At 38.2% G+C, this 24,226-nt stretch overlaps 1 protein-coding gene across 3 annotated transcripts in view; it reads left to right on the forward strand.

Moving 5' to 3' along the window:
- The window catches only part of SRGAP1 (SLIT-ROBO Rho GTPase activating protein 1), a 270,945-nt gene that overhangs the window by 142,219 nt on the left and 104,500 nt on the right, over positions 1–24,226 (forward strand). For all 3 annotated transcript variants that reach the window (XM_028490343.2, XM_024122891.3, XM_024122892.3), the window contains exon 4: positions 16,693–16,755. In XM_028490343.2, the coding sequence (XP_028346144.1) occupies positions 16,693–16,755 (63 nt within the window). The remainder of the gene's footprint in view (positions 1–16,692; positions 16,756–24,226) is intronic.

Below are 24,226 nucleotides of genomic sequence, written 5' to 3' on the forward strand. Positions count from 1 at the left end.
CGCGGCACGTGGGATCTTCCCAGACCGGGGCACGAACCCGTGTCCCCTGCATCGGCAGGCGGATTCTCAACCACTGTGCCACCAGGGAAGCCCCACTTTACTGAATTTTAACTGTGCACCCAGCACTGTGCCCGGCGTTTTTCACACATTAACTCATGCACCCTCATAGTTGCCCAATGAACAGGGATTATAAGCCGCATTTCAGGGATGAGGAAACAAAAGGCTCAGATATAATTTGTGGAGCCGGGCTGGCTGGTATGTCTTCTTGTCTTTGCCTGTAGGTCTTAGACAGTTCGTAGTTATTATAACTGTGTTGGTGTTTTTCAGTGGTAACTGGAGATGTTACACAACGCACAGGTTAGAAACTTCTGAGATTGGGACACTGTGGGTCTTGGCCCCATTCATTTCTAATGAAAATCCTGAAGAATGATAGTTCTGGATGAGGCAGCAAAATCTGTCAGTCATCCAAGTTATAGGCAGAGATTCAAAGCAGCAGAGACTGGCTGCAAGCCACTGAGAATGACCTCACTTTGGCCTAAATGCCGTAGGTTATCAGATTCAGACTCACAGGAATTAAATTAACCCACTTTTGGTATTGTTGATTGTGTGGCCTAATCTGAAAGGAAAGAGAAATTACTAGTAAGATTTGGAAATTTGAGGTCATTTAAAAATTTTTATCAAAACTAATCATATTCTATTTAAATACCCTAGTATGAAAGAAAACAAAGACATTTCATGGGAGAAAAAAAAACCACTGTGTTTTCAATTAGGCCATTTAAAATAAGTTAATATTCAAGCAGATGCTTTGAGTTAATCTAGTACAGATCTCTAAGGCTCTAACCTTGCTTTGAAGAAAAAGTCCCTAAGTTTAAAAAAATCTGAAAACTTTACAGATCTATAAATAAAAGAGTCTTTCCTATGTACAAATCTATACAAATCTATATATAAAAGAGAGTCTATTTCTTTTTGAATATAAAAATACCTATTCGTTGTAGAAATTTAGAAAACACCAAGAAATATTAAAATGAAAATGAGTTACCCGTATTAATACTACCTACTGGTAATATTTCTGGCTATATCTTTTCAGCATTCATATGTATAAGCATACATGTGTAGTACACAAACATACATACACATGTATTTTACAGAATTGAGATTTCATTGCAGATAGCCTGGGAACCTACCCTTTTCATGGAAAATATCGTTAGCGTTTCCCATGTCTGGAAATAATCTTTTAAAATAGGATACTTCGTGCCTGCCTAATGTTTCACTGTCGGCACGGCCGTGTTGCTTTTGCTGTTGTAGGACATTTAAATCTTTCACACATCTTTGATATTTTTCTTATGCTACATTCCTTGAAGTAGAATTATTAGGCCAGAGGGTGGCATTAGAATTTCATGCTTTGGATGAAATTCTTACTTTTTGCCTTTCTGGAGTAAAGATGGTCATGGCTGTGATTTACCAAGGAGCAATCTATCTCCTGAAAAATAAACTGACTATTTATTAGCAGAGAGCTACCACATGTGATTTAGTATGCTGATGCAATGGTGGTAAATAATATAACAAGAGGAACTTTTTCAAAGCATTTCAGTGCATTGTAGCAGAAGAATTAAATGGTATTCTGGTGGCCTCAAGGGACAGCTTAATAATTGATGGGGAGTGGTTAAATAAGTGAGAGTCGTTCAAGCTAATGCTACTAGCTGGTTCTCTTGAGTTTTATCAACCCTATGGTTAGCTCGTTTCTCTAGAAGTAAATCAAAACCAAACTATCGTTTCTTGCAGTGATGCGCTTTTCCGAAATATTTTAGAAACTATTTTTAATTTGTATTTATAAATTGCTTATCAGGATGGCTGGCACATAAATAAATGGAAGTTGTCAGTGCTGCTGTTCTTGCATTTATGTTGTTGCCTTTATTATTTAGTGACAACAGGACATATGTGATTGACCTAGCCATAAATTTAGCAGCTGAGTTACTAGATAAGAGCATTACCCATCAGTTTAGAAGCTTCATTAAAGACTTTTAAATATGATATTAAGCAGATGTTATGTGTCTATCTTCTTGGAAAGTGATATAATGTTAAAAAACCTGAGATCAGTGAGGTCAGCTAAGTTGGACGGTTTGTCATACAGCATGATGTAGTAGTTGAACCCATAATTACATTGAGAATAGTTTTCAAAAAGCACTTGAAACTTATTTATGGTAAAAAAAAAAAATCTTAAAGTATATAGACCAAAATTATTTTAAATGGGTATCTCTAAGTTACTTTTATTTTCTTCTGTTTGATTATTCGTAATTTCTGATTTTTGTACAATGAACATATTGTATAAGACACAAAGAAAACAATTATTCATTGTAAACTAAAACCTTAAAGAAACTTGGCCCCGAGTACACCAGTCAGTGTTTACCACAAAGAAGTGGGGAACTATATCCAGTAACTAATTCAGCCCTAAATGCTGTTTATTAATGGAGAATTAGCCTATTCTCCAAGTGCACTTGAAAACTGTGCTTTGAGTATATAGTATTCAGGTGCTTAAAATGAAGACATGGAATCAGGGAACTTCTGAGCAAGATGGTGGCATGCACAAGGGCTGCAACAGCCTTACCTCCCAAGTTCTCTTTGCAATGACTAATCAAATGTATAAATGGGAAAGACTGGGACAGTCCTTTTACCTTCAAGCAGATCCCATACTTCTTTGCTCACTCTATTCATTCCCATCTTACTCTAAAGGAAGTCTATACCCCCATCTCCTTTCCCTAACTTTATTTTTCTCTCCAGCACTTAATCCTTTCTGCCATATTTTGTATTTACTCAATATTTGTTTACTTTCTGTCTCCCCTCAATTTAAATGTAAGTTTCTGAGGGGGAGCAATCTTGTACTGTTCACTGAAACAGTGACTAGCACATTGTAGATACTGTGTAAATATTTATCGAATGAATAAATAATGAATACTTACATCTGTATTAGAAACCAGAGATAAGTGTCAGCCACATATTAGAAATTTCAAGGCATTTCAGAAGACCCAGTATTGACAGGGCTGGATTTAAGCAGCACTAGCACATGCTGTCTACTTCCTAAGAGAGAGAAATCAGAGGAGAAATGAGTCATGGCAAGTCTGTGGCAGGGTGGAATAACTAAAGTGCCAGCCTTCTGGGCTGAGGACTGAAAGGGGGTGTCAGAGGAACCAAAAAGTACTAGGGAGATTACAGAGAGGGTGTAGATTTAAAAAACAATCTCATGAAGTTCTCTATTAACTCCTGGGCTCTCTCCTGACCTGCACATGCTTGGGTTTGATCTTAAGCAGTATACCTACCAGACTTTGGGAGCTGAACTAAGGGATAGACCACTGCCTCCCTGGGCTCCAGACTGGCCACTGAATGGTGCATATGCAAGTCAGATCCAAATAGTGCTACAAAGGTGCTGGAAACAGTACGGATGTTGAAACCACACCCCATAGAAGGCTGGTCAGAATTTGCATCCTGAATTCAACTTGGTTGATTTCCTGATAAAAGAAAAATATCAACATTCTACATGTGGTTTAAATAAAACCCAGAGTCTCATAACATAATATTCAAAATATCCAGAGTATAATCCCAATTACTCAGCATACAAAGAACCAGGAAAACCTCAGCTGACATGGGAAAAGACAATCAATAAATGGCCAATCCTGAAGGACACAAATGGTGGAATTATCTAACAAAGACTTTTAAAGCAACCATGATAAAAATGTTCCGAGAAGTGAGAGCAAACACTGTTGAAACGAATGGAAAGATAAAGTCTCAGCAAAAAAAAAAGAACCAAATGGAAATTTTAGAACTGAAAAATACAGTAACCAAAATTTAAAACTCACTAGAAGGGTTTCAATAGAAGAATAAAGATAACAAAGGAAAGAGATTAGTTTCAGTTCTTCTTAAAGATAGATTAACAGAAATTATCTAACCTGAACAACAGAAAAAAAGATTGGGAAAAAAATAATCAGTGCCTCAGGGAGTGTTGGGACAATCCTAAAAGGTCTGATATTCATGTCAGCAGAGTCTCTGAGGAGAGGAGAAAGCAAGTGGGTAGAAAAAACATTTGAAAAAATAATTACAACAAAACAACAAAACTTCCCAAATTTGGCAAACGAGATAAGCCTACCCATTCAAGAAGGCAGCAAAACCCAAGCTAGATGAATCCAAAGAAGTACATGCCTACACTCATCATAATCAAACCAAAAACTAAAGACAAAGAAAAAATTGAAAGCGGCCAGAGAAAAATGACACACTACCGATGGAAGAACAATTGGATGACTGTGGATTTCTCTACCTGCTAAATGCCAGTAGCACCTTATTAGTTTTGACAACCAAAAATTCCTTCAGATGTCACCAAATGTCCCCTGGGGGGGAAATTGGACCAAGTTGAGAACCATTAATCCAACTTGAGTTTTCCATTTTTCCAAACATTTTTTTAAAAGAAATGTTCCAATTTGGTTTACGTTTCAGTTACAGGGTTTACAACTCTGGATTAAATTAACAAATATGGAGTAAGTCAAAGGCACCCAGTCTCTCATCTCCCATCAAGAGAAGTTTAAATATATATATATACATATATATATATATATGTATATATATATATATATGTATATATATATTCGGTACCAGGTTTATTTAGGTTCAGTTATTCATAAAAGATCAGCACTTAAGAAAGTTCATTTTCAAAGAGCCTTGAACACTGAATCCTTACCCATTTTCCTCATCCAAGAAGGAAACTGCATTCTTAAAAGAACTGATGAGGAGAGAACATTCCTGCCATAGGTCGAGGTGTCTGTAGTTGAGATCAACAAAGTCTGAAGCAGCCTGAGAACAGTATTCTGGTTGCTAGCCAATGTTTCTTACCATTTGAAGACTTTGTTTAATTTCACATGGTAGGATTCTAAAAGATTTCCAGCAGCTGCAAGAAATGCCATGTTGGGGGATATTGCACATATAGCAAATATTTGAATTAAGAAACACTTGTGATACCTTGAGTAATAGCAACCCAGAAATATGCAGTTGCGAACAAATACTGAATGTGGCTGTCAGATTGATTTTAAATCTCAATCAAAGGGAAACATTTTTTTCTCATTGTTAGAGAAGCAATTAAATAGAAACAAGCAGAAATTTTACCAACTAAATACTTTGTCAGATCAATCTAGAAACTTAAAACAAAATTTGACACTGGCTATATGAACTATATGGATTGAGAAAACCCACTAATGTTCAATAACAATAGTAAATAAATACATGCACCACTTTTACTTTTTAAACTTTGGTAGTTTCAAGTGAACACAGAACCATAATTGGTTTAGTGCACTGGCTTGAGTAAACATGGCCATTAAAATTTCATTTCTTTAGCTCTAAAGACAGAGATTGCAAGGGACTGCTAAAATAATCATTTATTTTTTGGCGAGGTCTTATAATTACACTGACCAGTCATGACAAATTCATTGCAACTTCTACTTTTCCTCTCGTTTCCTTTTTTTCTGAAACCTAGCTTTACTGAAATCAGTTCTCTTTTCCAAAACAGAGTAGACATTCTATTTCATTATTCATTCAGCAAACCTTTATTGATTATCATTATGTGACAGGCACAATGGTGGGTTCTAGGGTCACAAAAGTAAGACACAAATCCTCAATTAGTATTCCAAAGGGGCTTATAATCTAGTAACGAAAGGAAGTATAGAGATAAAAATTACATTATAAGTTGGCAACTGCTCTTACAGAAATAGGACCCAAGAGCACAAATGCACAGATGATTGAGTAAGGCATACTGCCTAGGAAGATGGAGAAAGGCTTCACAGAGAGAGCGGCATTTGATCAACGTCTTAAACTTGGTGAGGTTTTACAGAGGAATTAGGGGAAGTGCATTCTTCTATATGTATGTAGAGAACAGCACAGGACAAGGGCCTGGGGTTCTGATCAAGACTAGCACATATCCAGGAAATGATGCTAGGGGAAGATGACGGTGGGTGGGGCTCTTGGCCCCATCTTCACAACTCTTAACGGAAGTGAATTGTCATCGTAGGCCACCTCTTTTTGGCATGGACCTAAAGCTCACATCAGTTACACAGCTGGCTGGGGTTAGGAGTATAGCCTATAACATGGCAAAGTGTACATAGTGGGATAACAGCTACCTGTGATCTAGAAAGGCAGGTTGGGGGTGAGGGCTGCAGGCATGGATGAATTTTGATTTTCAGTTTGAGGAACTGGTATGTTTTCATCTAAGCAACTAAGGAAGCCAAGAGGGATTTTGCATCAGGAATATGGCATAATCAGCTTTGTTTTTTGAGAGCATTGTGAGGAGTAAATTGGAATGAGAAGAAACCAGTCTTGGGGAACCTAGTGAGGAAGCTGGTGCATTAGTAATCCGGGTGATGATTTTTGCTCTACCATGAGTTATGGCCAGCGAGTATTTCCATGCTTATAATGATATTGTCTTCAAAAAGATCTCATCCTTGTAGATCAAGAATGAATCAAATGGCTTTTTGTTGTTTTTTGAAAGGTCTGTTGGCAATTCAAAACCAGGACATTCTTATTCAGTCCATCCTAATCAGATTGTAAGGCTTCTACTCCTTTCTCTGATGGCTCTTTAGCCTGTTGGAGAAAATTTTAAAAAGCTAACAGTGATTCCAGGATTCTTGGGCTTACCTTAACTATGCAGATGTGGGTTTGGACTGCCACCACAAAACAGGGTGATTGCAAGCAAATACAAGTCACTGAGAGGTGTGTGTTGCCTCCTAATCTTCCCAAGATCTTAGCTTGAAGTATAAAGAAAGTGTCCTTAATGCCACTAGCTCCAAGACAGTGAAAATTATCTGGGAGGCAAAGAGAATTCTCTCTTCATTTCTTTGAACTGTGTCATATAAGGAACAGTTGAGGACAGTGGGAATGTTTGGTACAGAGAAAGTAAGCCTTAGCTAGGACATAGTAACTGTCTCAAATATTTGAAGACCTGTCATGTAGAAGATGGCTTAGATTAACTAGCTCTACAAGTCTATAACAGTTAAGACCGACTGGTAGAACTTAAGTGGAGACAAGTTTTACTTTATTCTAAGGAAGACCTAACAGTCTAAAGTCAGCAAGGGCTTGCTCAGAATTAAGAGTTCTGCTTCCTTGTAGCTTTGCAGTGTTCTCTGGAATAGACTTTATCTTCCTTGGTATAACAGTACCTCAAACACAAGTATTCTAGAAAGTAAATCTTGAATTAGGTTGAAGTGACCATCTGAGACATACTGATTTGAAAGTTGCTATGAGTAGACTGTTACATTAGCATTTAGAAAAATGGAGGGTGACTTCATGAAATGAAACAAGGATATGATGCTGAGCTGATAATAGCATCATGACAGTTACATTTATGGAGTGCTTGGTATGTGCCAGGCACCTTGTTAAGCATGTAACAATGGATATCTCATTTAATCCTCTTAAGAACCCTAGGGAGTATATTATTGGAATCTTCTCCATTTTTCAGATGAGGAAACAGCTCAGAGAAGTAAAGATATTTAAATAATCTGACCAATAAATAATCTGGATCTATGTTGATGGTTTGGGGGTTGTTTGTTTTTTCCTGCTTCAAGTAGGCTGTCACCCCATGTACATTTGCCTACTAGCCATGGGTGTTTTCTCAAATTCTCTGGTAGTATTCAAGGAACCAAGTTCTTGGTGAACAGGACATTTACCCCATGGGAATTTGTTTTTTGTTTTTTTTCTATTCCTTAAGCTACCTTTACTTAAATACATGGTTAATTCTATAGACCAATTAATGAGTTGTAGTTCTGAGATGGTACTATTAGTATTAGGATAAATATATATCTTTAAAGGAAATTTCTGATTTAGGATAAATTCTTGAAGATTGATTGGTTTATTAAATTTTGGGCTTGGTTCAAGAGTTATATAGAGAAATTTCACTTGGTTTAAATTGTTTGAATAAGCATAAATCAGACTGAATTGAAATTGTTTTGTTTACCTCTCTCACTAAAATGTAAGGCGACTTTTCTATCTTTGGCACACAGAAGGTACTCATAAACTGGTAGAATGAATGACTGAATGCATGAGTGTGTACATGAATAAATGGACTTTTATCAGTATCTCAAAGAATCTCTGCCTTTTGCTTACTAATTCAGTGAATGACTTATAAATGAGCAAATCTCCTACTTACTTTATTTAGTTTTGTAACCAGTCCCTGGATTTTTCTTACCACAGTGCTATTAAGACTGAGGTCATGGGTTCCCTACACAATATGGTCTAGTTTGCTTCACCACAGGTTATACTCATAACCCCAGCCAACTGTGCCATAGATGTAAGCTTTTGGTCACACTGGATCTTTGCACAATCACACCTGTCACAGGAGAGAAAGACAGTTGTCTTTAGTGATAAATTAGTAGACTCGGGTTCATGTACTAAAGATGATGTATTATTTTGATAATTGTTAAGGAATTGTATTAAGGAATTGTTAATAAAGCTGAGTTATTACATTTTTGTTAAGTTCAGCGTATTGAAAAGTGGTCTGGAAATATATTTCTGATAGTTTTTAGTTGATTATATTACAGTCTTAACCAGAGTTTCATAACACATTCTGATTTTAATTAGGTAGGTTTGTTTATATCCGCTACTGAGAATTATGCCTAAGTGATTATCCATTTAGAGGCACTGAAATGGTGTTTCCAGTGTATCGCCATTTTGAGTAGAGAAATATCCCTAGCATGAAAAATTGTGTTTCTTGAAGAGTTAAGGAAATGCAAGCTGAAAATGATAATAATTGTTTCATCTACTTTATTCCCTGTAGGATTTAAAATTTCAGTCTTGAGTTACTTAATCTGTCTGTTCAAGTGCTCTTTATACCTGGGTGGTTATGAGTGACACTGGTGTACGTGACTTTGCACTTTTGCCTGCTCACAGTCTGAGCACAGTCGAATGCCACATTTGCCTAGCAGTTACATTAGTAAATATTCTAGGAGATGCCCCAGATATTTCCTTTAAGGTTAAGTTTTGTCTTGTTTCAGAATGAAGCTCTGGTTCCCCTGTATCTATGATTTTTTTTTTTCTAACTTTCCCACATTTTCTAGTGGCATGGAGTTTTATCTAAAAGAATGTTGATTATTTTTCGCCTTGGGAATGCAGTAGATCATGAGGCTAATTCCATACACTGATATTTAGTTGTGATTTTAATAAATACAAATCCATGTCCCTTGACAGATAGAAAGGAAATGTGCAACTACACTATAAATACTATAGCTTGCTTCAGGCCATTAAGCCCAGCCCAAATTTTTCCATTAGGCATTTTGGGGGATGCTGTTGCTGCTGTCTTCAGAGTTTACGTGAATTAAGAGAATCTATTATTATAAAGACACATGAACACGAGGTTTTGGACATTTAAAAGCACACACACTGTAGAGGTATGGCCTGACCCTTTTAACCAGAATTTACATCCAAAACTCACTGAGTGTGAGACACTATAATCATTTGCAACCCTCTCATTAAATATTTAATCTGGTTTTCCTACTTCTCTCTTAGTCTCACTCTGACTCAGCATAAGGTCAGGATTCCTTGACTGGTCATCACAATAGATTTCCTTTAAAAATAACTCTGTGAGGGGCTTCCCTGGTGGTGCAGTGGTTGAGAGTCCGCCTGCCGATGCAGGGGACGCGGGTTCGTGCCCCGGTCCGGGAAGATCCCACATGCCGCGGAGCGGCTGGGCCCGTGAGCCATGGCTGCTGAGCCTGTGCTCCACAACGGGAGAGGCCACAACAGTGAGAGGCCTGCGTACTGCAAAAAAATAATAATAATAATAACTCGGTCAGAGGCCAGAGGCCCTCTGAATTGGTCATTTAATCCAACCATATAGATCACTTGATCGATTGCCCAATGTACTCAATTATGGTTGTATTAATTATGCTCTTTCTTCTGCCTTCCTTTCTCCCCTTCCTGGGAGGTTCCAGGGAGCAAGCCTGCTGTTCTCCAGGAATAGAGATACTGGCCAGGGTCCACCCAGTGTAGCACTTATCACAGTGCTCTGTATAGGAAGCTGTTTGGACACATCTAGCTCCTCCATGAGACTGTGGACTCTGGAGGGAGGAAGCCATGCCTTACTCAGCTCTGGGTCCCATTCATTCATCAGAGGTATATCGAGTACCTACAGTGTGCCAGGCACCACGGCAGGCCCTGGGAACACAAAAATGATTAGGACACAGTCCCTGCTCTCAAAGAAACCCTGTTTATGAAGAGAAAAAGAAACATGATGAGCGTAATAATAACGGGCGGCATCAGTTTAACACTCAACTGTGTGCTGGGTTTTGTGTTACGTGTTTAATAAGGACCATCCCAATAAAACCCCGTGATGTAGAGGCTGTTGGTATCTCTGTTTTGCCATTGAGGAAACTCACAAAATTATTTAACTTATGCACAGACAAGAGAGTTTGAAAACAGGCATCCAGTTTTAGAGTTTGAACAACTAACCACTAAATCATACAGCCTAGAAGTGATAATGAATGAATGTATTATACAGTCACAAAGAAGGGAGGGTCTAATTTCTTTATTTGAAGGACAAGGTAAAGTTACAAGAAAGTTTTCACGAAGTAGTAGCATGTAGGATTGTACTAGGCCAGCGAAGGAAGCAGAGTCTGGGCAGTGGGGACGGCATGGGGAAGGCAGAGATGTGAAAGTAGAACCTGGGACTGAGCAGCTCTTATCAGGCTAAAGGATGTGGTTTGAGATTTGTGGAAGGTAAGGTAGACTAGTTTGACACGGGAAGTTATGAGTGATTTAAGAAATTGTAACTCTATCCTGAGAAAAATATAGCAAGAATTTGATGGGTTTTAATCACAGGAAGGACATAATTATCTCTTCATCTGTTTTTGGTGGGGAGAGGGTGCTGCACCATGTAGCTTACAGGATCTTAGTTCCCCGACCAGGGATTGAACCCGTGCCCCCTGCAGTGGAAAGGCAGAGTCCTAAACACTGGACCGCCAGGGAGTTCCCTAGGTCTTTATCTTTAAAAAAAATTCTCATGACATACAGAAAAACAGATCAACCAGAATAGATAGGATTGGTGGCTTCTCTTTCAAGGAGAAGAAGCAAGTCTTGGATGAACCCCAGATTCTGACATGAGTGACACTTTTGTTCTGGAAGCGATATAAATTCATTATAACCCTTTTAGAAAGTAATCTTCCAATGTGAATCCAGGGTCTTTAAAATGTCAATACTTTTTTTTTTTTAATTTTTGCTGTGTTGGGTCTTGTTTCTGTGCGAGGGCTTTCTCTAGTTGTGGCAAGCGGGGGCCACTCTTCATTGCGATGCGCGGGCCTCTCACTATCGCAGCCTCTCTTGTTGCGGAGCACAGGTTCCAGACGCTCAGGCTCAGTAGTTGTGGCTCACGGGCCCAGTTGTTCCGCGGCATGTGGGATCCTCCCAGACCAGGGCTCGAACCCGTGTCCCTTGCATTAGCAGGCAGATTCTCAACCACTGCGCCACCAGGGAAGCCCTAAAATGTCAATACTTTTATCCTGGTAATTTCATGTCTGGGAATTGACACTAAGGCAATAGCACAAAATGCAAGATATGACTTTAGAACAGCATTCATGATAATAGTTCAGGGTGATTAAAATATATTGGTGAAATTGAATGAATAAGTAAGTAATTGAATGATTGATGGAAAATAGTGGAAACATTGGAAACCATAATAGAAGAATGGTTAATATACATTCACTGTGTAGTTATTTTAATCAATAATAATGTTCTGAAAATTATATAAGTACATGGGAAAATATATGATAACTGGAAAAAAGAGTAGAAAAAAGATACTTTATTATTATAGAATGATTACAACTCAGACCTCTGTTTAGATAAATAAACTTGAAGGAAATACACCCATCAAATTATAATAGTGGTAGTTTTGGCCTTCTGTTCTCTATTTTTCCAATATTATTCAATACATTTAATTCATTTTTATAATGAAAAAAGGTGGAAACTTTGGGACTGTTCATTTTGGACTTATGTTTGAATTGTCTGAAACATCAAAGCGATAATAAATAGGAAACAATTAGAAATTGACTTGGTATTCAACTCTGGGTTTACACATTGGAGACATTTAATAAATGTCAACTGAATGGAAGTTATAACCATTTTCCTTCCCCTTGGGTCAGAATCCTAGAATCCTATTGCAATGCATTAGAAGTTTTTACCATCGTTTGAACTTACATAGGCCCACAGAATGGGGGAAAAAAAAACTGTTCGCTTTTTCAACTCCATACATGAAGCAGTTGGAGGGGACTCTCCTTCCCTGTGCAAAAGTAATTTTAATCAGCCAATCGCAAATAACATGAAAAATACTTTATTTCAAGCATATATCATTTCATAAAGTTATATTTTTCTCTTGTACAAAGGGAACATTGATTGCTTTCCTTAATACCCGTATACTTTTTCTTACCTAGCAGCTCTTGGTCAAGGGTCAAGGGTCAAGGGTCTGCTCTCACTGTTTTCAAATTTTTAATGAAATAGAATCCAGAGGTATACTTAACCTATTGAATTTTGATGGACTTTTGATAATCCAGATATTTTGTAATTAAAGGGTTTCAGTGCATTAGTTGAGTATGTCAGCATCCTGTGTGCCACAGCAGATGTGTTTTGTTTTAAGATTGCTTCTCTTGGGGTCCAGAGTCGTATTTAGAAGAAAGGACTGTTTTTCACTGTTACTGTAATAAATTGGAGACATGTTTAAAGTTGGGGTGGGGATAACATGAGGTGATCTTGTCGTTGCTTCTATGCCATGGGGACAGGGACCAAGCCCCCAGCACTCAGACTAGGACTTGATGTTGTCTGGCCCAGGTATCTGTGAGCAAAAGGGTATGCAAATTCATGCTTCACACTTCAGTCATATGGTCTGGTGTTTCAGAGCACAGCCCAATTCTTTTAACAGTTTTTGCAGGCAAAAGGAGTGGTGCAGGGTGGGGAGAAAATGGTTAATTTCGAGGCTACTGACTAGGCCACGGAGAGTTTAGACTGTCATTCAAAGCGAACATCTAGGTGGAAACTTCAGTGATGTGTCATGAGGGTAGCTGGGGCTCTACCTACCTAAAAATAACTCGCCACCAACTTCCCACAGAATTTAAAGTTCCCACTGAAGCCTGGCTCCTTAACGGCCTCTTTCATGAGTTGTATATATCTTATCCCATTGGCTTGAGGAATTATCCATTTCCTAGTAGATGTCTGATTAATTCATCTGGTACCACCAGTAGTATACCCACGAAAATGGAACATAGATAAGTTCAGTGTACATGTGTGGCAAGGGTGTATGGATGTAAAAAGGGCTCAAAGGCTGGAGCACAATACTTGAGGCCCTTCCAAATCAGGGGTCACTTGGGTGGATCTAAAGGCCAGCGTAATTGGGAGTGGGGTGAAGGACATCCAGTTCAATTCAACCAGTATCTGGCAAGCACTTCGCATGTGGAAGTCAATGGACTAAGTGTCTGTAGAGACCAAAAGAAGGAAGAATACCATGTGGGCTTTTCACTCAAGGGAGTTAACCGTTACAGTGTCTGGGAAAGAATTAAATAATTACAACATTTGTGGGATGTTTACTGTGTATTAGGTACCATTCTGAGTTCTGTGTATGTGTCATCTGGTTAATGCTCTCATCAACCCTATGACGTAGGTACCATGACTACATTCCTTTTATAGATCTGGAAACTCAGGCACAGGGGAGTCCAAAGCCTTTGAGACTTCAGTCCCAGTATTCTGACTCCAGAGTCCTTGCTTTGAAGTGTTATTCTATACTGCCTCCCAGACAGATTTTTTATATTTCAGGGCCTCTGAGGAAAGGTGAACCAAAAATGTGAGAGTGTGCTCAGAAGAGAACAGTATGTCTGTTTTGCCAGACTTCCTCTACCTCATTACCTGAAATCTTATAAAATGTGAAATGTACAAAGAACCTTTTTGCTGTTGTAAGATATTTGACTTGGCTGGTTTAGCAGGCCCTTATCGCCCCAAACCCAAGTGTTCAATCTGATCCTAAATATTCTTGGCTTGCAGTTAATTGGACCTAAGGGATTTTGGGGGTAATTGTTCTAAAGTCTTAGCCAAGAAATATTTTCTTTTTGGACTTGCTACCTGAAATGTGGGCAGCTGAGCAGAGTTACTTGGTAGCCTTTGATCCCATTAGAGAGTTCTGAATTGGTAGCTCAGATCCTTGAATGAAATATGATATTAAAATAACACCAAGCTGGGGCTTCCCTGGTGGCTCAGTGGTTGAGAGTCCGCCTGCTGATGCAGGGGACACGGGTTCATGTCCCGGTCCGGGAAGATCCCACATGCCGCGGAGCGGCTAGGCCCGTGAGCCATGGCTGCTGAGCCTGTGTGTCCGGAGCCTGTGCTCCACAACGGGAGAGGCCACAACAGTGAGAGGCCCGCGTACCGCAAAAAAAAAAAAAAAAAAAACAGCAAGCTGAAGTCATAGGAGATTGCAGTGTAATGTATACAGTCAGAACAGCCAAAATTTAAGGGAAATAAAATGAGTTTCAGTTGGCTTCATTTGCTCACTTGTGACTTTCCTTTCATCCTTCAGTGATTCTTAACCCACCTCTTCACATAGCAGGGACACAGCAAAACATAAAATCTCTAACTCAAGTGTAGGGATTTTAAATCTTTCAGAGCTCAATAAACACCAGCACCCTTAATCACTCCAAGAAAACCCAGGGACAAATGCAGCTAACGAACTTGAATTTCTCGAAGTTTAGCTATTGCTCTGATGTCATCTTCCCACACTATTTTATGTTCACAGATTTTGGCTTCACATGTGGCCTTTTTTAAGGGAGGCCTAACCCAATGACCTACTGTTGGCAGATGGACTGTGTTTCATCTAGATCCTCTGATTTTATTAAGGGTGGTCTATGGGCCTTTCTTTTCTTCCCTCTCACCAGTGGCCAGCCTTCACCAAAGGCAGTAACTACTTCAGCAAATCACACAAACAACAGTATTTCAGCTTATTTACAGATTCATTTAGCAAGTGCTGATTGGAAGCTTCCTTTGTGCCCAAGCGGGACCTAGACTAGTGTCTTCTTAAATACCATACCCTTGGCACCTCACTTGCCTCACCCTAGTTCTGGCCTCGTGCCCAAGCACTGTAGGACACTGGGGTCGCAGAGCTGATACAGATATGGCCCTTACTCCCAGTCATGACAGCCCAGTAGGAGACACAGAAATGAACCATGGATGTTGTTGTTATTGTCTCAAACTATAGATTAAGCCATGCTACACATTTTTTTCCGTTTTCTGTACCTGACTAAATACTGAACTCAAAGCAGGAAAAAAAAAAAAAAAGTAATTTGGATATATGATTTCCTTTAAAGTAACTTACAGATTTTGCTGAAAAAAAATATTCAAATACTCCTCTGTCAAACCCTCAGAATTAGCCTAGGGAAGAATATCTTAAATGCTGTCATTTACCCACTGAGTGGAAAAGTAAAACTCTCTTTTTTGTCTTAATGAAAAAATAACAATAATAAATGCAGAGGCAAAAAGTATGTGGAGCATAAGTGGCCTTACCAACTCACTACTTTGAAAGTGTTTTCTTAAAATTAAAATTGTAGTCAGTCAAAGGGAGAGACAAGTATCATATGATATCCCTTATATGTAGAATCTTTAAAAATGATGTAAATGAACTTATTTATAAAACAGAGGGCTTCCCTGGTGGCGCAGTGGTTGAGAGTCCGCCTGCCGATGCAGGGGACACGGGTTCGTGCCCTGGTCCGGGAAGATCCCACGTGCCGCGGAGCAGCTGGGCCCGTGAGCCGTGGCCGCTGAGCCTGCGCGTCCAGAGCCTGTGCTCCGCAACAGGAGAGGCCACAGCAGTGAGAGACCCGTGTACCGCAAAACAAAACAAAACAAAACAAAACATAAAAAAACAGAAACAGACTCACAGACATAGAAAGCAAACTTATGGTTACCAAAGGGGAAAGAGGTGGGGAGGGATAAGTTAGGAGTTTGTGATTAGCAGACAGAAACTACTATATATAAAATAGATACACAACAAGATCCTACTGTATAGCACAGGGAACTATATTCAGTATTTTGTAATAATCTATAATGGAAAAGAATCTGAAAAAGAACATATATATATATATATGTATATGTATAACTGAATCACTTTGCCATACACCAGAAACTAAAACAACATTGTAAATCAACTATGCTTTAATTAAAAAAAAAATTTGTAGTCAGTCATATAGTTATTTTGGAAAGGGAGAGTAAATTTCCCTTTTGGTTTCTAACTTAGCTTCTGGGGACTCCCACTGCAAAATTCCCTGTGATAATACTGAGATGGGAAGCTAGATGCTGGAATTCATCTTTTCATGACTTAAGTTCTGCAACTCAACTTCTGAGCAAGCACGGTGCTTCACCCTCCTTTTTCTCGCTCTTGATAAAGTCTGATTTGGATGGTGGGAGAGCCATTCACACGGTCCACTTCTTTGCTTCTGTCCAGCCAGTGGTAACCATTGGTGCACACATCTAGTATTTAGAAAGGGCCATTTGGTCAAAGATGTTTATTGTATCAGGGTCGTGCTGGCCTTCCATTGTGTTACACACATTCTTCTATTTTCAGTCAGTGGACTTCTTAAGATGTAAATCATCTAGAAACAAGTTTCTGTTACAGTTTTTAATATTGTTAATTTTTTCTCATTGCAGAGCAAAGAGATTGCATTCCAACTTCATGAGGACTTAATGAAGGTTCTTAACGAGCTCTATACGGTAAGCACGTAATCTTTCTTTTGGAAAAATCTTTGGTTTAGAATTCTGGTTTGCAGAAACACTTCTCTTATTAGAACTCATTCCAAGCTAGAGTGCTGATGGATTCTTGTCTGGTTGAATTGTGGAACCGAGTGGATAGATGGCACGAGACTGTTTCAAGTAAATATGTATATGCAGTCAGAACACTTTAAGAAACTGGACTATAGTTGTCCCAAAAAGAATGTTTTTACATGGTTGGATTATATGTTATCTATTCATATATTCAGTTCCAGAATATTGAGGAGGAGGAGTATCTATTTTTCCTTCTTGGCAATAGTTTGCTTTTCTGAATTTAAGTTTTTTCAGGTTAATGCATATAATCAGAAGAAATTAAATGATTAACTATTAAAAAAACAAAATCAATGATTAGTCATATGCCTATGTATATTTTGTTTTACAATTAATGATCATATTATTAAATACAAATTCCTTTTGGAGGAATTTGATGAGTTTTTATTTTATAAGAGAACAACATAATGCCAATTGAGTAATGTTAATTTGTTCTAACTATAGATATTTGCATTTTCATTACACAAGATTATTTGAATTTTTCTTTACAGGCAAATTAAACCTGAAACTTATTAAAATATGTTTCTTGATTTACAAATTCATTTGTTCCTAAAAAGCAAGTGTGTAAAATACAGTTTTGTGAATTAAATTGCTTTTAATGCTCCACTGGTACTTGCTAATTAAAAGAACCTGTAGTTTTAAACTTTATAAAATGAGTGATATTCTTATAAAATCCACTTTCCAGTTTTTTGTGTGTGTGATAAATTTGTGTTTTTATGCAGCATGTTTGCTACACCTGTGCTTTTGAATTAACTTGACAGTTTCTAATTGCTTGTTCCTCCTTCAGAAACCTTTAACTTTATGTGTAAAAGCCTCATGTTATAAGGTCATATCCATATAAAAGGCCATTTATTAGCCCACGCTTAGTGTGATTTATTAATTTCTGATAACCTAAGGTATCAACCATTTCTAGAAATCCTGGATGTAGAATTTAAAAGTTAAATCAGCATTGTGCCTCTGAGACTTCCACAGAAGAAATTCTGTCTTCTTCCATTGAACTATTTTAAGATGAGGGCTTCATGGCACTTTCCTTGTGGTTCCCTTTGCTTGGGCATTGTTTTACCTAGAAATATAACTCAGTCTCTAATACTTTAAAAAATAAATCTGCTGGTTATCATGGCATCATAAACAAGAGCCTGTTGTTTATGGTCTGGAACTAGTAATACTAGTCAGAGCAACACTGGCAAAGATAAACTTGACTGTTGAATACAAGAAAATTTGGTAGAATATCATGAAAATTTTGTCTCAGTGAGGGATGTGTATAGAGACATTTCTCCTGGATTCAGCCTATCAAGTGGAATTAGACATCTAGGAGACTCTATAGTTGAATCAAGTAAGTTGATAACTCCTCAAACCTCTCATCAGTATCAGTCTGAAAGCCTGAAGGAGCCAGATTCTAGAAAAGGTCACCAGAGTTTAAATAACCCTGTCAGTCATTTAATCTCTGAATCAGTTGAGGAATCAAGGCATAGAGGAGACAGGCAATGAGGTTTTAATTAGGTAGTCTGTAGATCACTTTGAGCTCTTGGGAGATAATTTTACTTTAACCAAACCAGAGAGCATGCACATTTGAGGTCAGATGTCATGTTCTGTGGGGAAAGACCGTCTTATTATACACACACACACACACACACACACACACACACACACACACACACACACACACATACACACACACTTTTTACTCTGAAAGATGGTCTCTCTTGCAATTTAAATTCAGATACATAAATTCTGTCATGTTCAAATGACATTACATTTATTCAGTTTACATTACATATATTCAGTTTACATTCAGAAAGGAAGAAAAAGTGAGGAGTGTTTGAACAGGGGACCAAGGTTTGGGGGAATGCGGTTTAGGTTCTTTATTCAACCACTGACTGGTCACGAATAAATTACCTTCTGAGTTGCATCATGCATAGAATTTTTTACAGCTGATGACGTAATAATGATTGTTGAAGTAAGGTGTAAAATATGTAGCCTGAGGGAATTGAGGATGCTATTTAATTGCCTTTTCAAACAAATATTCACTCCTCCCTTTCTCACAACCCTTGATACTCCTTGGGAGTTGAAGGTGAGCTCCTTTTTGAGAGGTACATTAACTTCCTTAAACCAGAGGAGTGCTTTTTATTAAATTACAGTCCAACCTTAGTGGTGGGCAGTAGCCTTATGTGTGGGCTTCCCTGCCCCAAAATAGTTCTCTCACAGGTCTGTTGATTATTCCAAGCATTCTATCAGAAGGCTTTGTCTTAAATAAAATACAAATGCCCAGGACAAATAGAAAGAGATGCCTTCTGATCAGTTCTACCTTAAAATGAACCGAGTTTTATCAGATTCTTTGAGAACGGGTTGTATCCATGGGGCATGAAGGCCTAGACCTCTGAGCAGGACAGAGAGGATGGTGGCATCTGAGTGCCGTCTGAAAGGAGAGGAAAGGCTTTGAAGACATGCATATACCCTTTTCTATATTTTTGCCTCAACCTTGCCTTTATTTACAGAAACAGGGCCTCAAAGTGGTTTTGAACCTACCGCATGGCCAGCCACAGCAGTTAGGATTACTTGGGCCTTGAGTAACAGAGGTACTCAGAATAATGGCATAAACAAGGTAGAAGTTTAACCTCCCTCTCACATAAAAGAAGTTCAGAGGTTGGCAGCACAGGACTGGTATGGAGGTTACATAAAGCCATCAAAGAATCAGGCTCCTCCTAATACACTGTTCAGAGAAACATAATTGTATCTTTGTTCTTAGAGTTCAAGATAGTTGCTGGAGCTCTAGCCATTGCATCTGCTTTCCTGAAATGGAGAAAGGAGACTCCAACAGAATGGAGAAAGGAAAGAAGGGCAGGTCCTCTGTTTCTTACGAAGACTTAATGAAGGTTCCATATAACACTTTCATGTACATCTCATTGGCCAGAACTTAGAAACACAGTTTCACAAGGCTTCAAGGAAGTCTGGGAGTTATAGTCCTTTAGTTGGCCAGCTCATTGACAGCCGGTTAAAAATTGAGGGTTTTGTTAATTTGAGAGAGAAAGGGAGATATTTTTTAGGTAACTAGACATGCCTTTCAAAGTAGCTAACATTTATTAAATGCTTATTATATATGGCTAGTTATTGTGCTAAGCACATGCATTATTTTATGTAATCCTCACAGTGTCTCTATGAGGCAGTTACTATCATTATCCTCATTTCACAGATGAGGAAACTAAGGCTCAGAGAGGTTTGTCCAGGTTGCACAATAAGTAGAGTGGGATCTCAAGTCCAGGTCTGGCTCCAGAGCCTCTGCGGGTCTGTCATTTTATCTCTGTTGCCATAGTTTTGGGAAACCATTCTCTAACAAAGATCTCTAAATGTTAATGCCACCCTAACAACACAAAGCACCTAAGCCATTTATCACTTGCTCCTTTGTATTTTTTTTAAATCAATGGCATTAATGTTGCTTTAACAAAAACATAGGTGAAAAATTGAACATGTGCCTCACTGGCAACCTGTACTTCTTAGAAATGTTAATTTAAATGATCTAACAAAAAGGAAAAAGAAAAAATACAAAACCAACAACAGAAAAAACTAAAAAGTTAAAATTTTAAAAAAAGATCTAACAGATGGGACTCACTGGGCTAAAAAGTGAGAGTGAACCAAGATCTTCAAATTCCCTTTCTAAGTCTAATCCACTAATTAACTTCCTTTTCAGTTTAACATGTGAAAGAGAACTAAAGTAGGGTTAAGAAAGCAGGGAGACTGCTGTGCTTTAAGGAAACAAAATTGACTGGACTCACATCGAACTTGAATTTGAATCTCGGCTCTCTTAGCCAATCTGGGCATCTGTATTAGTCTGGGAGAAACAGAACCAATAGGAGATTAGATAGATAGATAGATAGATAGATAGATAGATAGATAGATAGATAGATAGATATGGGAGAGAAATTGATTATAAGGAGTTGATTCATGCGGTATGGAGGCTGAGAAGTCCCCAAATCAGCAGGCAGCAAGCTGGAGAGCCAGAGGTAGTTCCAGTCCGTCCAAAGGCCTGAGAACCAGGAGAGCTGATGGTGTAAGTTCCAGCCCGAGTTCAAGTCCAAAGCAGGAGAAGACCACGTCTCACCTCGAAGACAGGCAGAGAGAGCAAATTCTCTCTTACTCAGCTCTTTATTCTATTCAGGGCCTCAATGTATTGGATAAGGCTCACCCATGTTGTTAGGAAAACTAGTTTATTTATTCCACAGTTTTTGAATGCCTCCTACCATGCCAGGCACTTGTAGATGTACTGGGGATGTAAAATAGATGTGAATAAAAACAGACCATGTTACTTCCTCTCAGGGCATTTATATTCTAGGGAGGAGAAACAGACAATAAACAAATAAATATATAGTATGGCAGGTGTAAGTGCTAAGAGAAAAAATAAAGCTGAGTTAATATAGATTAAGCATTCAGAACAGTGCCTGGCACATAGTAAATGCTTAATAAATGTAGGTAGTTAGTGTCATCCTCTTTGTCATTGTCATCTTCCTCATCATCGGTGAAGTGGGGATGGCAACAGCTTCTTGTCTGCCTCTCAGAGTAAAGGTAGAGATCAGGGATGATATTAATAGTAATTTCAGATGGTTTTTATATATATACATGGTTTTTCCTTATAATCAGTGTATATTAGTTTTGTACAAAAAGAAAAAGGATGGTAACTTCCTGTAAGAAAACCAAATCAATAGTAAATGTGAACAGGGCTGTGACTGGGTTAGTGGAGAAGTGAAAAGGCAAAAATGGTGACACAAAAGGTTAAAAGGAACATTCCAACCAAAATTTGCCTTCATCAGTCTGGTAAAGGGCTCATCATAAAACAGTGGTTTGAAGTGTTAATAAGCCTGTCCCCTCATACCAAAATCTCAAAAGGTTATGCTGTATTTTAGGAGAAAAACAATTATTTGTCCTATATTAATATTTCTTTACTTTGCCTAGGTTTTACAGCATTATACTCAGTGTTTTGAAAAACAAGGCACTTACCATCCTCAGTAAGCAAATTCTAACGGAGATTAACATAGATGTCATGGTAAATCCACGTGAAATTGATTGTTAATTATGTGTAATTGATGATTACTCTCTCCATACATCAGTGACACACATGGCTAGCCAGAGCCAAGAGATAATCCATCTTCAAATTCCATTAAATTAAGAGGAAAGAACTGAGAAAATGAAGATTTATCCAACCCTTACCATGAGGCACATGTCGGATCCCATTCATTTCTCACAGCAGTCCTATGAGGCAGGTATTCCTAATCCTGAGGTTACTAATGGGAGTCAGGGCTCCAAATAATTAGCTCAGGGTCACACAGATAGTAAATGAATGCTCCAAAATCTCAGCCCACTTCCATCCCCAAGGCCCATCAGTTCCCTACTACACAGCTGCCTTAGGGAAGGATGAGCAGGACAGGTGGGAAGAAGAAGGGTGGAGCCTGATCTAAGAGGTAAAACTCAGAGTTGAAACTTTTACACTGCACGCTCTGATTGCCACTTGTAAAAACTTGATTGAACTTTCCAGATTGTTGATGTGGGTTACAAAATGGGCAAACCCAAACGGCTTTGGGTTTGCACACTCAGCTTTAATATTAGGATATGTTCATTTGGGGGGCTGCCTCTTTAAAACAGCTTTTCATACAGCTTTAGTGTTATATGTGTCAACACCACCTGTTTAGCTGTGTGTTCTCACATGGTGATTAGTGCTAAGTATCCATTACTGGCTATTCCATGCACCTTTGTTTTCTCCCTTCCGAGCTAGCTCTAATTTGCCTAACAAATGTAAATAGAGAATAGAAGCTGTCCCAGTACAAACCCAAGTCTCTTGAGCCTCTTGTACAGGAGTTATTTGGAAAACAGGGTTTCTGAATGCATACAGATATCCACACTGGCCTTTACAAATCTTTGAACCAGTTTAAAATGTTAGAATAAAAAGCTAATTATTTTTAGAGGAGATGGGAGGGAAGACACTGTTTATTATTTCAAGCCCTTCTTAGAAAACTCCACCTCTGAGGACTGCTGAGGAAAGCTTCCTTGGCTGGCTTTGTGAGCCTCCCACAAACCAGGAACTAATGCATTCTTCTATAAGAAGAAACATGCCCCAGGCAAGGTTGAGAGGTCATTCTGAAAAAGCCCAAGATACTTGCCACATCCTATCAGAAGATTTTTCTCTGTGCCTCAAAGAGGTTTTGGGGGTTTTTTGTTTTGTTTTGTTCTGGTTAAGTATTTATTTTAGCTCAAGGGCATTTGAAGTATTTGAAATATATATTTCTGTAGTGAAAATGCAAATTCATTGCTTTGAGAGGGACTACAAAGAGGTCTGGGTCTCGGAACAAAACACTGAACAAAGAGAAATAAGGCGGAAAGCATATGTAAAAGGCTCCCCCAAATGAAAACCTCTCTGGAATACCACATTCTCCATGATGCCACCTGGAAAACTTTTAAAAAGCAGTCTATTTAGAGATCCTGGGCTGACAAAGTGTTTCCATATATCCTTGCCCTGGCTTTATTACTAGACATTTAGATGGAAAGAGAGGTATTTGGGATCACATGACTCCCTGCCTTCTGAATTCTAATCTTGGCCTTGACACAGACTGACTTTAGAGACCAGGTTCGATAGTTTAACCTGGATTCTTCTTCCTGCCGAAACAATTGAGATTAATAAAATTTCCATTGGAAGACTCTCTAAAGACAGCTGTTGTTTTATTTTTAATTTTTAAAAAATTTGTTATTGAAATATTGATTTACAGTGTTGTGTTATTTTCAGGTGTACAGAAAAGTGATTCAGTTGTTTATATATTATATTCTTTTTTTTACATTCTCTTCCATTATACGTTATTACAAGATTTTGAGTATAGTTCCCTGTGGTATACAGTAGGTCCCTGTTGGTTATCTATTTTATATAGAGTAATGTGTATATGTTAATTCAAAACTCCTAATTCATCCCTACCCCCCCCAGGACATCTGTTTGATAAGAACTTTATATGTAGATGTCTTTTAGGGTACCCTGCTAATTAATGAGGTGAAATGCTCGCTAGCTCCTGCTTGGAATTTTTCTTTTCTCTCTGAGATTTGAGAATTAGTTATGGTTGGTGCTTATGAACTACAAATAAAACTGTCTTTTAAAAGAAGTGAGCAGTATGAACCGAAAACAATTATTTGGCTTAGAAATGAAAAAACAAAATAGTGTTAGAAAGTATAGTGTGGTAAAAACAACATTTCTAAAGCATGTTTCATATCAAGAATCCTTCTCAGAGTATTTTATCCAAACTATTACATTCTGAAATATAGTAGTATGACTTTTAAATGATTAGAATGCTTTATTAACAGACAATCAGAATGTTTCATTTGTATTGGGTAATTA

Source organism: Physeter macrocephalus, chromosome 6 (genome assembly GCF_002837175.3).
Source record: "Physeter macrocephalus isolate SW-GA chromosome 6, ASM283717v5, whole genome shotgun sequence".
Lineage (NCBI taxonomy): Eukaryota > Metazoa > Chordata > Mammalia > Artiodactyla > Physeteridae > Physeter > Physeter macrocephalus.